The sequence below is a fragment of a genome (assembly GCF_019968955.1).
Source record: "MAG: Porospora cf. gigantea A chromosome Unknown PgA_NODE_37_length_58739_cov_358.438, whole genome shotgun sequence".
In the NCBI taxonomy this organism is placed as follows: domain Eukaryota; phylum Apicomplexa; class Conoidasida; order Eugregarinorida; family Porosporidae; genus Porospora; species Porospora cf. gigantea A.
This window is the reverse complement of record NW_027151661.1, coordinates 29,028-43,508: the sequence shown is the minus strand read 5'-3', so window position 1 is coordinate 43,508 and position 14,481 is coordinate 29,028. Positions and strand designations below refer to the sequence as shown.

Genomic DNA, 14,481 nt, shown 5'->3' with positions numbered 1-14,481 from the left:
CGCATGTGAGTCTGAGCACCATAGACAATGTTGTGGATTCAGTTCTGTCCGGTAGAAGATCGCACGATCTGCTCCAGGCTCCATGAAGAGTGCGCTACAGGGTCTAGGTCACACTTAAGCGCCTTCTGCGCTCGCAAAATGGCTTTTGACAGGTTGAAGTGCTTTTTGTCTTCCACCAGTAGGTTCATGGCCAATGTTTCTGCGTACTCCTGGAGTAATGATGACAATTGCTCTTCATCCAAGACCAGTAGCTGTTGAGCCGTCACGGTACCATTCATCAAACATTCCTTGGTGTCACCAGTGGGGAGTTGAACAGGTGGCAACCTTCCGTAGCGTTCAGTGTGTACCGTCGTGAGACCAGATACGGCTGACAATGCCAGTTGCGCGGCCTCTGACTGAGGAAGTGTCTCAGTTTCGTCTGAAAACGAGTCAAGGAAGTTCAGGGTGGCCTCCAGATCGCTGGGCGTCAGATCTGAGTCAGCAAGCGTCTCCCAACTCACGAGGGGCTAGTAGAGGCCTGATCTCGTCACTCAACGGAAACTCTGACAGAATTTTCGTACGCATTAAAGCATTCGTTCGCTGAAGTCGAGCAGTCCGTCTTTCAGCCGCCAGCCGTCGACTCTCGGAGTCCAGGACGTCAGGCTCTGGGCGGTCTGCTACGTCCTGCAGTTCTAACTGAGTAAGCGGGGCAGTGGGCACGTCGACCCCTTTCTTCGGGGGCTCCGCCTCGTCGTCAACCTCCACGGGTTGTAGCTTGGGAGTGGCCGGGCTGACCTCAGCCATACCTGGCGTCTCATCGGACGAGAGCACTGCCTGAGCAACGATGGCCCTCAACGGCAGCGGACGTCTAACGCTCTCGTGAAGTCGGACGCTTGGAGTCGGCCGTTGTATCTGTCCTTGTTTCTCAAGGCCGTCAATATTTGGAAAGGCGTGTGTCCGACTCGGCCTGCTGGCTGCTTTGGATCTGGTTGAAGGTGGCTGTGGAACAGTGTCATTCTTAAGTGGAGGGGGCTTCGCGGTCATAGGGACCGCCAACGCCGCAGGCTCCAATGGATCGGTCTCCCCCTCTGGTTTGAGCTTCAACAGAGAATCAAGTGATAGAGGCCCTTTGAAGTCAGATTTTGGGACATCTGGAGGCTTGACAACTGGAGGCTTGAACGAAGGGCTGGCCTCTAACCGCCTAACCAGTGAGTCCATCCCACCCTTCTCCACCTCGTTCCCGCTCTTCTCCAATCGCATGCACTTCTGGAGAGGTTCGTCACCTCCATCCAAACGCCTTTTCTTTATGACGTCCAATGGTAGAGGACCATCGAAGTCCACGGGAGGCTTCACAAGGCTCTTGGCCTTCGCCTTTACCTTCACATCCTTGGGTTTAATCTCCTTGGGTTTAATCTCCTTGGGTTTAATGTCCTTGGGCTTAATCTCCTTGGGTTTAATCTCCTTGGGCTTTGGTTTCACTTCCTTGGGTTTGGTGTCCTTGGGCTTGATATCACTGGACTTAATCTCTTTAAGCAGCTTAGGCTTTGCCTGGGCTTTTATCTCTTTGACCTCGGTCTCTTGAGAAGGCGAGGGCGCCATCACTTGAGAGCCTGACGGAGGCGGTGTCCCTTGAGAGCCTGACGGAGGCGGTAGTCCAGGCGAAGGCGGACATTCCCTAGCATTCTTCAATGTAACTCGAAGTTTCTGTTTGAGTGCGAGAATATGCTCCGCACTGGACTTTGATTGTACGACACTCTTACCTCCGAAAATGGAGGACACCTCCTTCATCACAAATCTAGCTTTTAATTCAATCTCAAGTTGGCTTTTGAAACCGACGGCGTACGTTGGAGTCTGACGTGCCAGGTGGCCCTGTGAGGACTCGATCCTCTTGTGCTGCAAAGTACAACCCAAACTTGACACTCGCGAACTCCTTCAGCTGTTGCCAGGTAGCTTCCAGCGTCCCATTATTGTCGAGTACTATGTGGGCTTGGGCTCCCTTTACGGACAGGGGTATTTGGCTGGCCATTGCCTTCTCAACGAAGTCCTTGGTCATGGGAGGTACGCTCGCACGGGCTAGCACTCGCTCTAGCTGCTTTTCGGGACTGCTCGATACCACAACGATCGGAGCACATACCCACTTGAAGACCTTGGTTTCGAACAGAAGTGGAATGTCGAAAACCACAAGAGCGTCTTTATCAGTGCCCCATAATCCCTTGACATCCCAAAGAAGTCTGAGCATGCGCTTCAAAATGGCTTCGTGTGTGATCCGATTCAACTTGGCCACAGATTCTGGATCTGCGAACGCCACTCGTCGAAGGTGCTTGCGGTCTATGAGTGAGTCGGGTTCTGTGGGGCTCTTCAAAATCGTAGGTCCGAATGCTTCCACTAGGCGTTTGTAGGCCTTTTCTCCTGGGAGAACGACCTCTCTCGCAACCTCGTCGGCATCGATGATAATAGCGCCTTCAGCTCGTAGCTTGTTTGATACGGAGGTCTTGCCGGTGCCAATTCCACCAGTGATCGCCCAAACTACCATCCTACAGACCACCTTACGCACCAGCATTGCGGTGGTCAGTGTAGTTACAGCTAGAAGAACACGTAGAATCCCGTTAAGTAAGGGCCAATCGTAATATAGTAGCATACCAGTGAGAAGGCAGGCCACATGAGCAAACAGAGCTGTCAGACCGTAATACGCGCACAACTCCCAACTGGGGCCCCAGATAGAACCCTGCTTCCACCAGCTCGCACTTGCATCGGTGCACGTGTGGTCGATTTGGAGACGACGCGTCTTCGCAGATACCACAGCTACGCCAGCGAGGCAGAGAACCCACCCCAAGACGCATAAGGCAGCCCTCACGACCCGACGGAGCACTTCGATCAGCATCATCACAATTGTAAGGATTTTTGTTGGAAATCCACACAGGCATCATTCTTCGAAGGAAAGTAAGAACGGAGTCCCAAGCTGCCACGAGAATAGGCTCTCTGCGTCAGAGCTCTCACCAGTCCAGTGAAAAGCAGAACCTGCAATCTGCCACCTCTACTCAGGACAAGTCGATGGAGGCTCTGTTGACAATCCGTAGCGGCACCCCGTCACAACGTGAGGGTGCGTACCTGACCCATATAGTTCTCATGCGACTGATGATGCTATGCGCTCTTCCCTCCCTGACCTCTGGGTTCTACTTCCAAGCCATTAACGGCCTCTGGCAGATTTGTGAGACGCGAGACTGTCTGATCACAGGCTACCTAGACAAAAAAGGCATGAATGGTATTGTGGTTTTGGAAGTCCTCATCACTGTTGGGAGCATTCTTGGCACGCTCTGCTTTGGCTTTCTTCCTATATCCGTCCACCGGATGACCTTGATTTCGGCGTGAGCTTTGGCGACAGTTCACAATAGAATCTGTTCCGGATACGCTGTGCTCGGTACCTGCTTGGCGCAGGGCTACGAGGAGTTCTCTTTCCTGGTTTTCCTCTTCGCTTGGACCGACGCTATGCTGTGCACAGCCAGTGAGCGCCAAGTCCACTACGTAAACAGCAGCGTTCTATATCCTCACCCTCAGCCCAATACGTCTACGAGGATCATTCACTCTGGTTTTCTTCCAGATGCCGAGGACGCTAGGCGCCATGGCAGGCTGCCTTGTCAATCTAGCATCGTTGCCTGTTGACAATCTTGAGCCGATGCTGTACAGTGACTTAGTTCTTTGGAGGTGGTGCTTGGCAATAAGCCCCATCCCTTTGGGAATATTCGCCTTCTATCACAGATCCTTAGTCTGCTGCTCCATCTACACATTGATACAGGGCGGCAACCTCGATGACGCCAAGACACTCCTTGCCCTGCTACGGCAGGGCGACAGCACTCAGGAGTTCGCCACTATGATAGCTGTCAACCAGAAGGGCTGCCTGCTTCCTCGGTCAATCCGCCATTCGCTCGTTCACTCTGAGGCGATGAAGTCGTCATTGGTGTGTGGGATCGCTACCATGGTGAGTGTTGGGTGCACATTACACAGGCGTTCTCAGGATACACCGTCGTTAACACAATCCACGTCACCTTCTTCCCAGATTTGAGGCGGAATATGCTGCCAGCAGTGGCTCTAACAGTACTCCCTGTTTCCCTTGTGTTGTGCACGTTTTTTGGCTCCGTCATATCTCTCGTAGCCACCTCCAAGATCACCATAAAGTCGTGCTTCCTGGTCACCGCTGTGGGGAACAGCCTGTTGACCTTGCTTGGGTCCATCCTAGAGTTCAACAGCCCCAAGAAGTACGCGTTCTTTGCTTATACAATGTACCACTTGTGAGTACATCCAGGTTGTTATGAACAGGTCAACGCTGATCACGAGCTTGTCAACGTCCTTCCAATACACCCACTGCTTCTCCGTCCTACCGCTGCAGATTCAAAGACGGTTTGGATCCGCCAGTTTGTGCCTAGGCTGGCTAGTCGCGTTGGGAATGCGGCTTATGCTGAACAGGGAGTATGACAACGGAACAATGATTGTTGTGGGAGGTCAATCGTTTCCAAGTGAGATTGCCGGTTTCCGACTCATAGATTTTTTCCCGGATGCAATTGGATCGTTTATCGCGTTCTGGCTCAGTGTGCTGGCGACCATTCTTGTCGTTGCCCTGGTGATCAAGGACGAGCACAACCCTTTTGGGTTACCTCCCGCCGGCAACATCGATGTGGTTCTTGTGGATAACAAGGCGCTGCGGATTTCACGTAAGTCAGATCCGGGTCCGCTATTAAATTGATTCAAGGGTTTGAGAGCCATGTTTCGTGTTTACAGACCCCAACTCAAAACTCTTCCATCAACACTCAAACTTCATCACCTCGCCGTCTTTCCCAAGGGTGACCCGGCGTATCCTCCCCTTCGCCGAGGCCACGACCATCGCCAGCTGGGGGTCTGTCTCCCGCGAGTTCATCTCGCAGCCCATCCCCACGATTCGGGCCTCCTCAGGATCCCACTTCAGTATCAGTTTCAGGGCCTCCGATAAACTCATGTGGGAGAAATGTGGCGTGTGAACCCTGAGGGAGTCCATCACGATCAGCTTCCACGGCCCATGGCTGTCAATCCAGTCCATTATGTGGCTGGGGACTTCTGAGACGTCCGACAAGTACAGTACTCGCTCGCTGCCCCCGAACGCGAAGCCTGAACAATAATACCCCTTGCCGTGCCAAACAGGCAGCACAGTCACTACCATGCCACCAGGGATAACTCGGCTTTGTATATCGCCCGCGTTGTCAGGGCTGTTCAGGCTGACGAGGTCCAGCACTGCCATCTTTGCCTTCATAGAGTAGGAGCCGTCAGCCGCCGGGCTAGGGCGCTTCGAAGCGTCAACTGCATGGCGACAACCCTTACTGGCCTACACATGTAGCTAAATTGCCTTTGAACCTCCATGACTGTGGCGTGGTCTGAGACCACGGTAAGAGGACTACTAACTCGGTACTCTCGCTCCGGCGTCATGGAGAAGTTCTGGAGGTCTCTGAGATCGTCGAGCCCCCCACAAGCGTCTTTGTGACCGTGTGTCAGCAATACCTCGTCCACATGGGCGATACCCAAGGGGTGGAACACGTTCAACACAGCGTCCCGGAACGTCTTGCCACAGTCGATAAGCGTATGATGCCACTGATCAGACGCCCAAACTCGGATCATAATGGATACGTTATTCCGTCGGTCGGGATGTCCTAAGCCGTTGCCAATCTCCTTGCAAAGGCTGGATATCGCATGGCGAGGACCTCACCAGTTGCCGGGACTCAGACTGCTGATGAGGTCCTGGACTCTATGTCCATGCGGCCTGGGAACTTCCCGACTGGATCTTGGAGGCTGCAGCAGGTGCTGAATGCTGGGGCAGGCACCGGAGCATCCAGTGCCCACAAAGACGACCTCGAATCTCATGAGGGTTTAATGTCGCTTAACGGCTGGTTTCTAGGCATCTGCTTGTCATGAAACAGCTTTAGGACTGTAGTGTTAGGTATCATACACAAGAGAAACAGGCCATCTTTGAGATGATTCAAATATGTGTATCTCCTGAACGAGGGATCAACATAAAATCGGTTCCGTCGGAACTCTGACGCACCAGCATTTCGAGGGATTGGCCTGTAGTCTCGGGAAGGTAGCAGTAACAAAGAACGCTGCCAATAGAAATCGAGATGGAAAAAATAGTGATGCCAATTATGCTTGCAATACGGGAGCTTATCATGAAAGGCGTGGCTCGGCTAAGTAGTGTGTTCCACAACCAGTGGGAGGTAGCCATCACCGCCATGCCCTGGGATCGGTGTCGTGTGGGGAACATCTCAGGTCCGTATATCCACATGAGTGGACCCCAACTCCAGGCAAAAGCAAAGACGAAGAGTAAGCAAATGCAAAAAGTGGACCACATAGACTGCATCCCAATGCCGAAGAGAATTCCAAGAGTGCCCCAGGACGCGAGCATCACTGCTGCACCGGCAAAAATAGTTACACGTCTTCCCAAGTGATCAACAATACAGAAGCAGAGGAAGGTTGAAGCTAAATTTACCGCTTGAATGATGGCATTCAACTTGAGGTTGTGATCGTCGTTGTGAAACATCATCGGCGCATAGTAAACGATGGCATTCATACCCGACAACTGCTGAAAAAGAGCCATGAAGAATACAATGGCCCGATTCCGCACCGACATGCCATGGTGAAACATGACAAGCTCCCAACGCGAGGGAAGTCCCACACCGAACGTTATCAACTCGGCGTGCATATTCACGATCTCGGCCTCGACTTCGGCTGGAGGTAGAAAAAGACCAAGCACGTCTCGGGCCTCACATTCCTTCCCTCGCAACATAAGCCATCGCGGAGACTCTACAGATTGGCGAAGCCCCGCCAGAATGGCCACACCGATGACTCCGGTTCCTGAGTAGGCGACTCTCCAGCTGTTAGACGTATATTCAACGACCAAGTTGACTACCCCCGCGGCGAGTATGCCCAACGTCACGCCCAGCTGCCACATACACGATACCCGGCCACGGTTGTTGGCGGGACAGAGCTCACTGATATAGCAGGGACCAACCACCGTCACCCCTCCTATCGCGGTCCCAACTAGGAACCTGCCAAGCCACAAGAAGCCTATTTTGCCGGCAGGCGCCACCATGTCGAGTGCAGATCCAACCATCGCCGATACGGCGAATATGGCGAGCGAGGTCTTCCTGCCGAAAGTGTCGCTGACGTAAGGACTGGGCATCGTCCCGAAGACCCCTCCGATCGCGAAAAGGGCGAGGAGCGCTGTGTTCTGGTTCTCGTACGGTGCGTCATCCAAACCTGAACCGAAATCTTCTTGGAAACTCTTCAGCAGCAATATACCACCAGATCCCCCCAATTCGTATCCAAATATGGTACCTGTCATCGCCGCAACGCCAATTACGAACCATCCGTAGAGGGTGAAATGTTGCAGAGTCTCTGAGGAACGGCTCTCCACCGCTACGTTGATGGAATCGCAGCTCATCTGAGCTCACTCAGTCTGACTGGAAGCTCAATGGGCTATTTAAGCGATGCATCGCTTTTTGCCTACCGTGCCTGAATTAGAACTGACAGACTCCTCAGAAGAGTCCCTAGAGTCGCAGGACGAAATCGTTGACTTCCTAGAAGCGGTGGACTTGACTACTCCTCGAGTACGACAAAGGCGCATCGATCATTTGCCGCCAGCAAATGAGCCAACCTTCGTACATTTTGACAAGGACCTGCAGAGCTATTTCGCGGAGTACCTAGATGTGGCTCGGCCCGCGATGGCCATCCAACGCAGCTTCATTATCGTGAGTGTGCGTTCCCACAAACAAAGGATCACCCAACCAAATCGCGTCTGGCTCGCATAAAGCTAGGAAGGTTGAAACGAGGCCAAGATGTAGCTTTGGGTCGGCACACGTATTTTGGAAATGCGAAGGACTTCGAGTTCTGGTGGGTCGGCGAGGTTTCCATGCGAGTTCCACATCCAGAGGAAATGAGGCCGACGCCCCCTAAAGGAGGCTATTACACGGAACGTCAGGCGAAGATGGTCGGCTCTCGCCTACTCGACTTCGCGTTAGCCCGCATGCAGAGGTTTGCGGGTTGGGTGGTTCTGGTGAGCGACCAGACTGACTTCCGCTTCTGTTCGGGAAGCGATGTGGCGCACCGTCAGATTCTCTTCCAAAATGGTCTGAAGTTGATGGAGCATTTCGGATGGCCACTGGCAGCATGGGACTTCATCTCGCGGTGGCTATCCGAGAGTAAGGCCGGCACGTCTACAGCACAGAGTACGCATCGTCGTTGGCGATTACTACATGCTTTCCACCTATCCTGAGGTCCGTGGTGGGCTTCGGATTTGACTTCTGGGAACAGCACGGATTGGACGGCCCAGGGTGCATTCTACTTGACATTGAGGCGTGTAAGAGGACCGATGGGTCTGGATGGATTGATCCAGAAACTCCTTTGGCGTTCGTTTACATCCACACGGCAGACCAGATTCCGTTTCTCATCACGCCTGGTCTCACGAAACTCCAAATCGAAGGGTTGCACGTGATGGGATGTCAATCTGAACTTGCGCCTGGGTCTTGGGTTCGCAGCTTCGCTCCTTGGCACACGAACCTGCTTGACGACTGCCGCGGCAGCACAGTTCAGCTGTACTGCAAACCGATGGATGACTGTAAGAGAGCAGACAAGCACACATAGATTTCCATAACAGCAGCTGGAGATTCGGAAGGTATAATCTGGACTTCGTGCCGGAAACTGACATGGTGCTGCAGGCATTACTCGACGTGGCCGTCTCGTTGATTCCGCTTCACCACCACGGCCTAGTATTTCAGGACTTTCGTTTAGAGAACCTAGGATTTCAGAAAGAGTGAGTGGGAACCTCGCCACCACACAGCTTGCATACCGGCGAGGTTGTATTCTACATGAAACACGGCAGCTACATGTCAACCAGCGGTCATAAGGCGCGCGTGACTATCGCTGGCGGAATGGACCTGCGTAACCAGTTCGAGTCCTACTTCCCGCCCCACGACATTTTCGGTCTCGGTCTTCTGGGTTTGCGATTGGCATGGGCGATAAGTCCATAGTGAGCCTGGGTTTGATGATCATACAGTCGCGAGAAGAATCTCCAGCGTATCCCGACCTCACTTCTGGAGCATTGGGCCCATTACGATATGCAATTCGGTCGGGAATGGAAAGATGAAGGTCTGGCAGTCCTCTCAGCGTTCTACGTGCAGGTATATGAGTGGTTGGACCAACTGTTACACATGCACCCTACTGCAACCTGGCTACATCCACTGCTTTCCGAGATGCTGGCATTTGACCCGCATGTAAGGCCTAGGGCTCAGGATGTCGCAGCAAGACTCTACCTACTCGATGGCCGAGCCCACCGAAGCGATCTCACACAATGGAATCGAAAATGGCGGACTCGGCCACGCAAACAGCCTCCCCTCCCTTTGAGGAAGGACTTCACCCGATTCCGGCCCCGCAATTGCTGAGTCATTTGCGGATTTCCGTCATTATCTATGAGCGCAGAGGACTTCGTTGAATTCATCAACAAAACAGGATCGCCCTACCACACGGTAGCCGCGTCAGTAGAACTGCTTGAGAAGCACGGGTTCTCTCGGCTGTATGAGACACAACCTTGGAGCCTTGCACCTGAGTCCAAGCACTACGTCGTACGCAACTACTCGGCGATCTACGCTTTCGTGACCCCTAGGGTATCTCCCAGCTCCCTCGTCATCTCGGCTTCGCATACGGACTCTCCATGCCTCCGAGTCAGACCCAACAGCAACCAGAAGGCCGACGGGCACCTACTGCTGGGCGTGGAAACCTACGGAGGGGGCTCCTGGCACACCTGGTTCGACAGGGGGTTGGGCTTTTGTGGGAAGGTCATCGTGAACGTTGATGGCTCACTCGCTGAGCGGTTAGTCCGAGTGTCCGATCCGGTTTGCCTGGTGCCTAACTTACCCATTCACCTAAAGTCAGCAGACGAGAGGGCGGCCTTCAAGGTCAACCCTGAGAGCGAGCTCCGACCCGTAATTGCCATGAGTGGATCCTATCCAGAGGGCGATAGATTTTCGCCCCCACTGCTGGATATTCTTGCTCAGGAGCTTGATGTTGCCGCTAAAGACATTGTGGATGTGGATCTCTGCCTGTTCGATCCGACTCCTGCTGAGTTCGTTGGGGCTCGAAAGGAGTTCATTTTATCTGGTCGCATTGACAACGTGGCCTGCACCTGGGCTACTCTTCAGTCCCTTTGCGAAGTGAGGCCGTCTGACATCAAGTCTTTGGTGGTCGGTGTATCTTTCGACCATGAGGAAATCGGATCAAAGTCCTGGGTTGGGGCCGACTCCTCCTTGCTGTCCACCCTTCTGCGGAAGACGACTGAGGCCCTCAATTTGGACCTTGACATTCTGATTCGACGCTCTGTCTTGCTTTCCGGAGACATGGCGCATGCATTCCACCCTAACTATGCATCGAAGTATCAATCCGAGCACAAGTGCTTGGCAGGCCAAGGAGTCGTTGTCAAGGAGAACGTTAATCAGCGGTACACCACTCAAGCGACCACCATGGCCTTCATGCGATCTGTGTGCCTCCGCACGAGCCCCCCAGTACCCCTTCAAGACTTCGTGGTGCGTAACGACTCTCCTTGCGGCTCGACCATTGGGCCTCTGAGCTCATCCCGTCTGGGAGTAATGGCCATCGACTTCGGAGGGCCTATGTGGGCTATGCACTCGTGTAGGGAGTCCTGTAGTGCCGCCGACGTGGTGTCTTGCAAACGGGTTTGCGAGGGGTTTTTCGTTCACTTTCAGGATGTACTTGATTCCACTATGACACTGTGAACCTTTGTAAATAGTAAGCGATTGACTGGTCAACTTAGTACATCCAGTCGTCTGTCTTACCACGTAAACTAAACTTAGTACATCCAGTCGTCTGTCTTACCACGTAAACTATATCTTTTGATGCGTCTCGCGTTGGTATGTCTATGTGCGACTGCGATTACTGAGATCCAAGAGATCACGATGGTCCCCTTCTCATGCCCTGCTGATCCTGTGCAGGTGCATAAGAACCTGGGAGAATACACTGATACACCGGTTGAGAAGATGGAGGACACCACGAGATGCTACTACGTGACTTGCGCCTACGTGACGAAGTGCTACCCGATCACGGATAACTCCTACCCGTGTCCTACCACACAGCATTCATCCAGGGAGTCCACATGTCCAACATGTCCATGCCCTACTACAGCCCATCCTACCACTCAGCATTCATCCTGGGACTCCACATGCCCTACTACAGCCAGTCCATGCCCTACTACAGCCTGTCCATGCCCTACTACAGCCTGTCCATGCCCTACTACAGCCTGTCCATGCCCTACTACAGCCTGTCCATGCCCTACTACAGCCTGTCCATGCCCTACCACAGCCTATCCTACCACAGGGCACTCATCCTGGGAGTCCACATGTCCAACATGTCCATGCCCCACGGCAAGTCACTGCTGTCATACTCGTCCTCCCTGTCCCCCAGAACCCTTTCCTCCCGGGTTCAAGAAAAACCGCGACTACGATCCATACCCTTGTGAGGATGGGAACTCGACTGTCGAGTGGACATCGCGTCCACATCAGACTCGTACCACCGTTCAGACCACTCCTTTACGTTCCGATTCCACCGTTTGTGACTGGTACTATGACAGGTGTCACGACGCTTGGTGGACATCATGCTACTCAGTGGTTACCACTACGGTGCCACCAGTGACCACCTGTCCCATTTGCGCAACCTGCCCCCCTTGTACATCTCCGGCGTCCAGCAGCATCCCGCCGCCTTCTAGGGAGATTACCTTCACGTACTGGCCCCCAAGGGGGGATACGAAATCCACCAACGCGACCGGCGCCGTAAGCAGCGCCGCCAGCGGCGAGGACGACTGTGACGACGACTGCGACGACGGCTGTCATGGTGACTTACCCTGCAATGTAGAGTACTACAAGGCTTGCTTGCCGGCTGACGTTCAACGCGAATATGTGATAACCTACAAGGGGAAGACAGTGCGATTTGTCATGAAACTTGGCGGGGAATGCAAGATCAGTAACTCCAGGAACTTAAGGTGATCAGATGCGGTTTGTATCTGGTCCGAATCCATAATTCAAGATAGTTGATTACTAATGAAGTTAGGGCATGCTCGTTGCCCAAATAAAAGAATATCTCAACTCGATGATCTCAACTCGATGATCTCAACTCGATGATCGTTGCCCAAATAAAAGAATATCTCAACTCGATGATCTCAACTCGATGATCACCCTGTGAGGGGGCAAAACATGGCCCCCTTTGATATCTGCCTTTCATTAATATGCACAGATTTTGTGTGCACACCCCTAGAATCTCAGATCGGAAAATGGAGACACTACATGTGCTCTCAAACGGCTCTGAGGACGCTTCAGATCGATTGTCAAGCAAACCGACTACGATTCGTACCGTTCCAATGGAATCTAATCGAACCGCCACTGAATTTTACAGGCCAGAGGGAGCCAAAGTGCTTGTCGAAAGCCAAGGCGCCGAGTATGTGGTGCGTCTGGTGAATCATCGAGGGCCCAGATTTCGCAGCGCATTCGAATCCAGCCCGGAAAGACCGCAGCCTCAACCTCAACGGAGACGGAGACGAGAGCACAGCGCAGAGAGGCCTGACCCTTCACCCCAACGTCGACAGAGACAGCTAGACCACAGCTCGGAAAGGCCCACGCGGGTCCGTCAAGGGCAGGATCCGAGGCGTCCGTTGTCTCCTAGGTCCACAAGAGAAATGACGGACCGTGTGTACAGACAGCCGCTGACAGCAGGCTACGACTCCGAGCCAGATGAGACGTCTACGTGGCAAGCACTCGATTCAGGTCTCAGCCGTCGCCATCTCGAGCAAGCTTCGCGGCGAAGGGGCAGATCAGTGAGTGGAAGCCGTAGTCAGGACACAGGGACCCGCCCCAGGATTTGAGGCCACGTCATTGGGAGGACTAACACAGGCACGAGCACCGGATTATCACTCTATGGGGGAAATGGCCACCTTCTTCTCCCACTTGGAAGCTGAAGACCAGTCTGACGTCATCAGCCTTCTCCTCGCATGCCGCAGACTTGAGAAAAGACTTGATGAGCAGCACCGTCTTGTGGAGTTGTTAGAGCACGACATTCAGCTGGCTGAAGACGGTCTCGCATTGCCAGCATCCGTTGATCGTTTGTACATGAACCAGACGTCATTCGATGCGGAGAAGTTGCCACTTCCGGATCCAAGTCTTCCGCTGTATGTTAGGGCGCGAATGGCGGTCATGGACGAGCAGAAGTGGGAGACTGCGCCTGACAACCGCGACATAATCAGATTGGTAAAGTCGCCTGAGGAAGTCGCACCTCCGCCCTCGAAACAAACAGCGGGCTTGAAGGCTCAAGCCGCTGCAGCTAAGCCATCTGCACCAATGGCCATGCCATCCGTATTCTCACCGCCGACGAAAAAGGCAACTGCCAAACCAGCAGCGCCTCCAGCCAAACCAGCAGCGCCTCCAGCCAAACCAGCAGCGCCTCCAGCCAAACCAGCAGTAACTGCAGCCAAACCAGCAGCGCCACTGACAACCCCGAGCACAGCTAAACCTGGGGTGGTCGATTCCAAACCTGTTGTTGGACTGGCGAGCAAACCATCTGCTGCTGCCAAGCCTGCTACTGCTGCTGCCAAGCCTGCTACTGCAGCTAAGCCTGCTGTTGCTCCTAAGCCTGCTGCGGTTGCTGCGAAGCCTGCTGCTGCCAATGCTGCGAAGCCTGCTGCGGTTGCTGCGAAGCCTGCTGCGGTTGCTGCTAAGCCTGCTGCTGTTGCTGCTAAGCCTGCTGCGGTTGCTGCGAAGCCTGCTGCGGTTGCTGCGAAGCCTGCTGCTGTTGCTGCTAAGCCTGTTGCTGCCAAGCCTGCTGCTGCCAAGCCTGCTGCTGCCAATGCTGCGAAGCCTGCTGCTGCCAATGCTGCGAAGCCTGCTGCTGTTGCTGCGAAGCCTGCTGCTGTTGCTGCTAAGCCTGCTGCTGTTGCTGCTAAGCCTGCTGCTGTTGCCGCTAAGCCTGTTGCCGCTAAGCCTGTTGCTGCCAAGCCTGCTGCGGTTGCTGCCAAGCCTGCTGCGGTTGCTGCCAAGCCTGCTGCGGTTGCTGCGAAGCCTGCTGCTGTCGCTGCTGCTAAGCCTGTTGCTGTTAAGCCTGTTGCCGTTAAGCCTGTTGCCGTTAAGCCTGTTGCTGCTAAGCCTTCTGCTGCTGGGGGCAACGAAGGTGCAGTGAAACCCGCCTCAGTGGCGGCAGATACCAAAGAACAACCTGCGAAAACCGTGAAAGTCCTCAAAAAACTGACTCTAACCAAGATTGGGGAGAAAAGACCGCCAGGACCCGGCTCCCTCGCCCTACCACAGAAGATTCACGCCACCAAACCATCCCTAAAGAAGGACACTCTGATTCCAGCCCAACAGAAGACGGAAATTCTCAAGAAGTCGATGGTCTTGAAGAAGCCCGTTCTCAAAAAACCTGTAGTGAAGGTCTGAC

The 14,481-nt window shown here is 53.8% G+C and overlaps 8 protein-coding genes across 20 annotated transcripts; 4 read left to right on the top strand and 4 right to left on the bottom strand.

The window, feature by feature from the left end:
- Positions 1 to 38: 38 nt before the first annotated feature.
- On the bottom strand, positions 39 to 1,767 carry KVP18_002245 (uncharacterized protein; the record flags this gene model as incomplete). 3 transcript variants are annotated; one of them, XM_067952983.1, is made up of 2 exons in its annotated part: positions 39 to 472; positions 501 to 1,767. In XM_067952983.1, the coding sequence occupies 2 exons, from the start codon at positions 1,765 to 1,767 to the stop codon at positions 39 to 41; spliced, it is 1,701 nt and encodes a 566-aa protein (XP_067809156.1). The 3 variants fall into 3 exon arrangements, with proteins under 3 accessions (XP_067809156.1, XP_067809155.1, XP_067809154.1); XM_067952982.1 differs by lacking the exon at positions 501 to 1,767 and having other exon boundaries at positions 39 to 278; XM_067952981.1 differs by lacking the exon at positions 39 to 472 and having other exon boundaries at positions 478 to 1,767.
- Positions 1,768 to 1,792: 25 nt separating this feature from the next.
- Positions 1,793 to 2,863, bottom strand: KVP18_002255 (uncharacterized protein; the record flags this gene model as incomplete). Its single annotated transcript, XM_067953000.1, has 1 exon — positions 1,793 to 2,863. One exon carries the CDS (start codon positions 2,861 to 2,863, stop codon positions 1,793 to 1,795), a length of 1,071 nt encoding a protein of 356 aa, XP_067809173.1.
- Positions 2,864 to 3,030: 167 nt separating this feature from the next.
- KVP18_002243 (uncharacterized protein) lies at positions 3,031 to 4,717 on the top strand (the record flags this gene model as incomplete). 4 transcript variants are annotated; one of them, XM_067952976.1, is made up of 5 exons in its annotated part: positions 3,106 to 3,344; positions 3,372 to 3,481; positions 3,510 to 3,955; positions 3,982 to 4,265; positions 4,294 to 4,717. In XM_067952976.1, 5 exons carry the CDS (start codon positions 3,106 to 3,108, stop codon positions 4,715 to 4,717), a joined length of 1,503 nt encoding a protein of 500 aa, XP_067809149.1. The 4 variants fall into 4 exon arrangements, with proteins under 4 accessions (XP_067809151.1, XP_067809149.1, XP_067809150.1 ...); XM_067952977.1 differs by lacking the exons at positions 3,106 to 3,344; positions 3,372 to 3,481; positions 4,294 to 4,717 and having other exon boundaries at positions 3,578 to 3,955; positions 3,982 to 4,269; XM_067952978.1 differs by lacking the exons at positions 3,372 to 3,481; positions 3,510 to 3,955; positions 3,982 to 4,265; positions 4,294 to 4,717 and having other exon boundaries at positions 3,031 to 3,348.
- A 57-nt stretch (positions 4,718 to 4,774) lies between these two features.
- On the bottom strand, positions 4,775 to 5,619 carry KVP18_002264 (uncharacterized protein; the record flags this gene model as incomplete). Of its 3 annotated transcripts, XM_067953016.1 has the most annotated exons (2): positions 4,775 to 5,304; positions 5,334 to 5,619. In XM_067953016.1, 2 exons carry the CDS (start codon positions 5,617 to 5,619, stop codon positions 4,775 to 4,777), a joined length of 816 nt encoding a protein of 271 aa, XP_067809189.1. The 3 variants fall into 3 exon arrangements, with proteins under 3 accessions (XP_067809189.1, XP_067809190.1, XP_067809191.1); XM_067953017.1 differs by lacking the exon at positions 5,334 to 5,619 and having other exon boundaries at positions 4,775 to 5,245; XM_067953018.1 differs by having other exon boundaries at positions 5,254 to 5,619.
- Positions 5,620 to 5,977: 358 nt separating this feature from the next.
- Positions 5,978 to 7,438, bottom strand: KVP18_002261 (uncharacterized protein; the record flags this gene model as incomplete). Of its 2 annotated transcripts, none has more annotated exons than XM_067953012.1 (1): positions 5,978 to 7,438. In XM_067953012.1, one exon carries the CDS (start codon positions 7,436 to 7,438, stop codon positions 5,978 to 5,980), a length of 1,461 nt encoding a protein of 486 aa, XP_067809185.1. The 2 variants fall into 2 exon arrangements, with proteins under 2 accessions (XP_067809185.1, XP_067809184.1); XM_067953011.1 differs by having other exon boundaries at positions 5,978 to 7,339.
- Positions 7,439 to 7,484: 46 nt separating this feature from the next.
- KVP18_002251 (uncharacterized protein) lies at positions 7,485 to 9,434 on the top strand (the record flags this gene model as incomplete). 3 transcript variants are annotated; one of them, XM_067952993.1, is made up of 7 exons in its annotated part: positions 7,485 to 7,745; positions 7,772 to 8,195; positions 8,222 to 8,611; positions 8,638 to 8,806; positions 8,834 to 9,022; positions 9,050 to 9,266; positions 9,295 to 9,396. In XM_067952993.1, 7 exons carry the CDS (start codon positions 7,485 to 7,487, stop codon positions 9,394 to 9,396), a joined length of 1,752 nt encoding a protein of 583 aa, XP_067809166.1. The 3 variants fall into 3 exon arrangements, with proteins under 3 accessions (XP_067809166.1, XP_067809168.1, XP_067809167.1); XM_067952995.1 differs by lacking the exons at positions 8,222 to 8,611; positions 8,638 to 8,806; positions 8,834 to 9,022; positions 9,050 to 9,266; positions 9,295 to 9,396 and having other exon boundaries at positions 7,485 to 7,805; XM_067952994.1 differs by lacking the exons at positions 7,485 to 7,745; positions 7,772 to 8,195; positions 8,222 to 8,611; positions 8,638 to 8,806; positions 8,834 to 9,022 and having other exon boundaries at positions 9,111 to 9,434.
- A 27-nt stretch (positions 9,435 to 9,461) lies between these two features.
- KVP18_002247 (uncharacterized protein) lies at positions 9,462 to 10,781 on the top strand (the record flags this gene model as incomplete). Its single annotated transcript, XM_067952987.1, has 1 exon — positions 9,462 to 10,781. One exon carries the CDS (start codon positions 9,462 to 9,464, stop codon positions 10,779 to 10,781), a length of 1,320 nt encoding a protein of 439 aa, XP_067809160.1.
- Positions 10,782 to 10,901: 120 nt separating this feature from the next.
- Positions 10,902 to 14,480, top strand: KVP18_002249 (uncharacterized protein; the record flags this gene model as incomplete). Of its 3 annotated transcripts, XM_067952989.1 has the most annotated exons (4): positions 10,902 to 11,124; positions 11,205 to 11,517; positions 12,751 to 12,868; positions 12,897 to 14,480. In XM_067952989.1, 4 exons carry the CDS (start codon positions 10,902 to 10,904, stop codon positions 14,478 to 14,480), a joined length of 2,238 nt encoding a protein of 745 aa, XP_067809162.1. The 3 variants fall into 3 exon arrangements, with proteins under 3 accessions (XP_067809162.1, XP_067809163.1, XP_067809164.1); XM_067952990.1 differs by lacking the exons at positions 10,902 to 11,124; positions 12,751 to 12,868; positions 12,897 to 14,480 and having other exon boundaries at positions 11,168 to 11,521; XM_067952991.1 differs by lacking the exons at positions 10,902 to 11,124; positions 11,205 to 11,517; positions 12,751 to 12,868 and having other exon boundaries at positions 12,969 to 14,480.
- Between the last annotated feature and the right edge of the window lies 1 nt (position 14,481).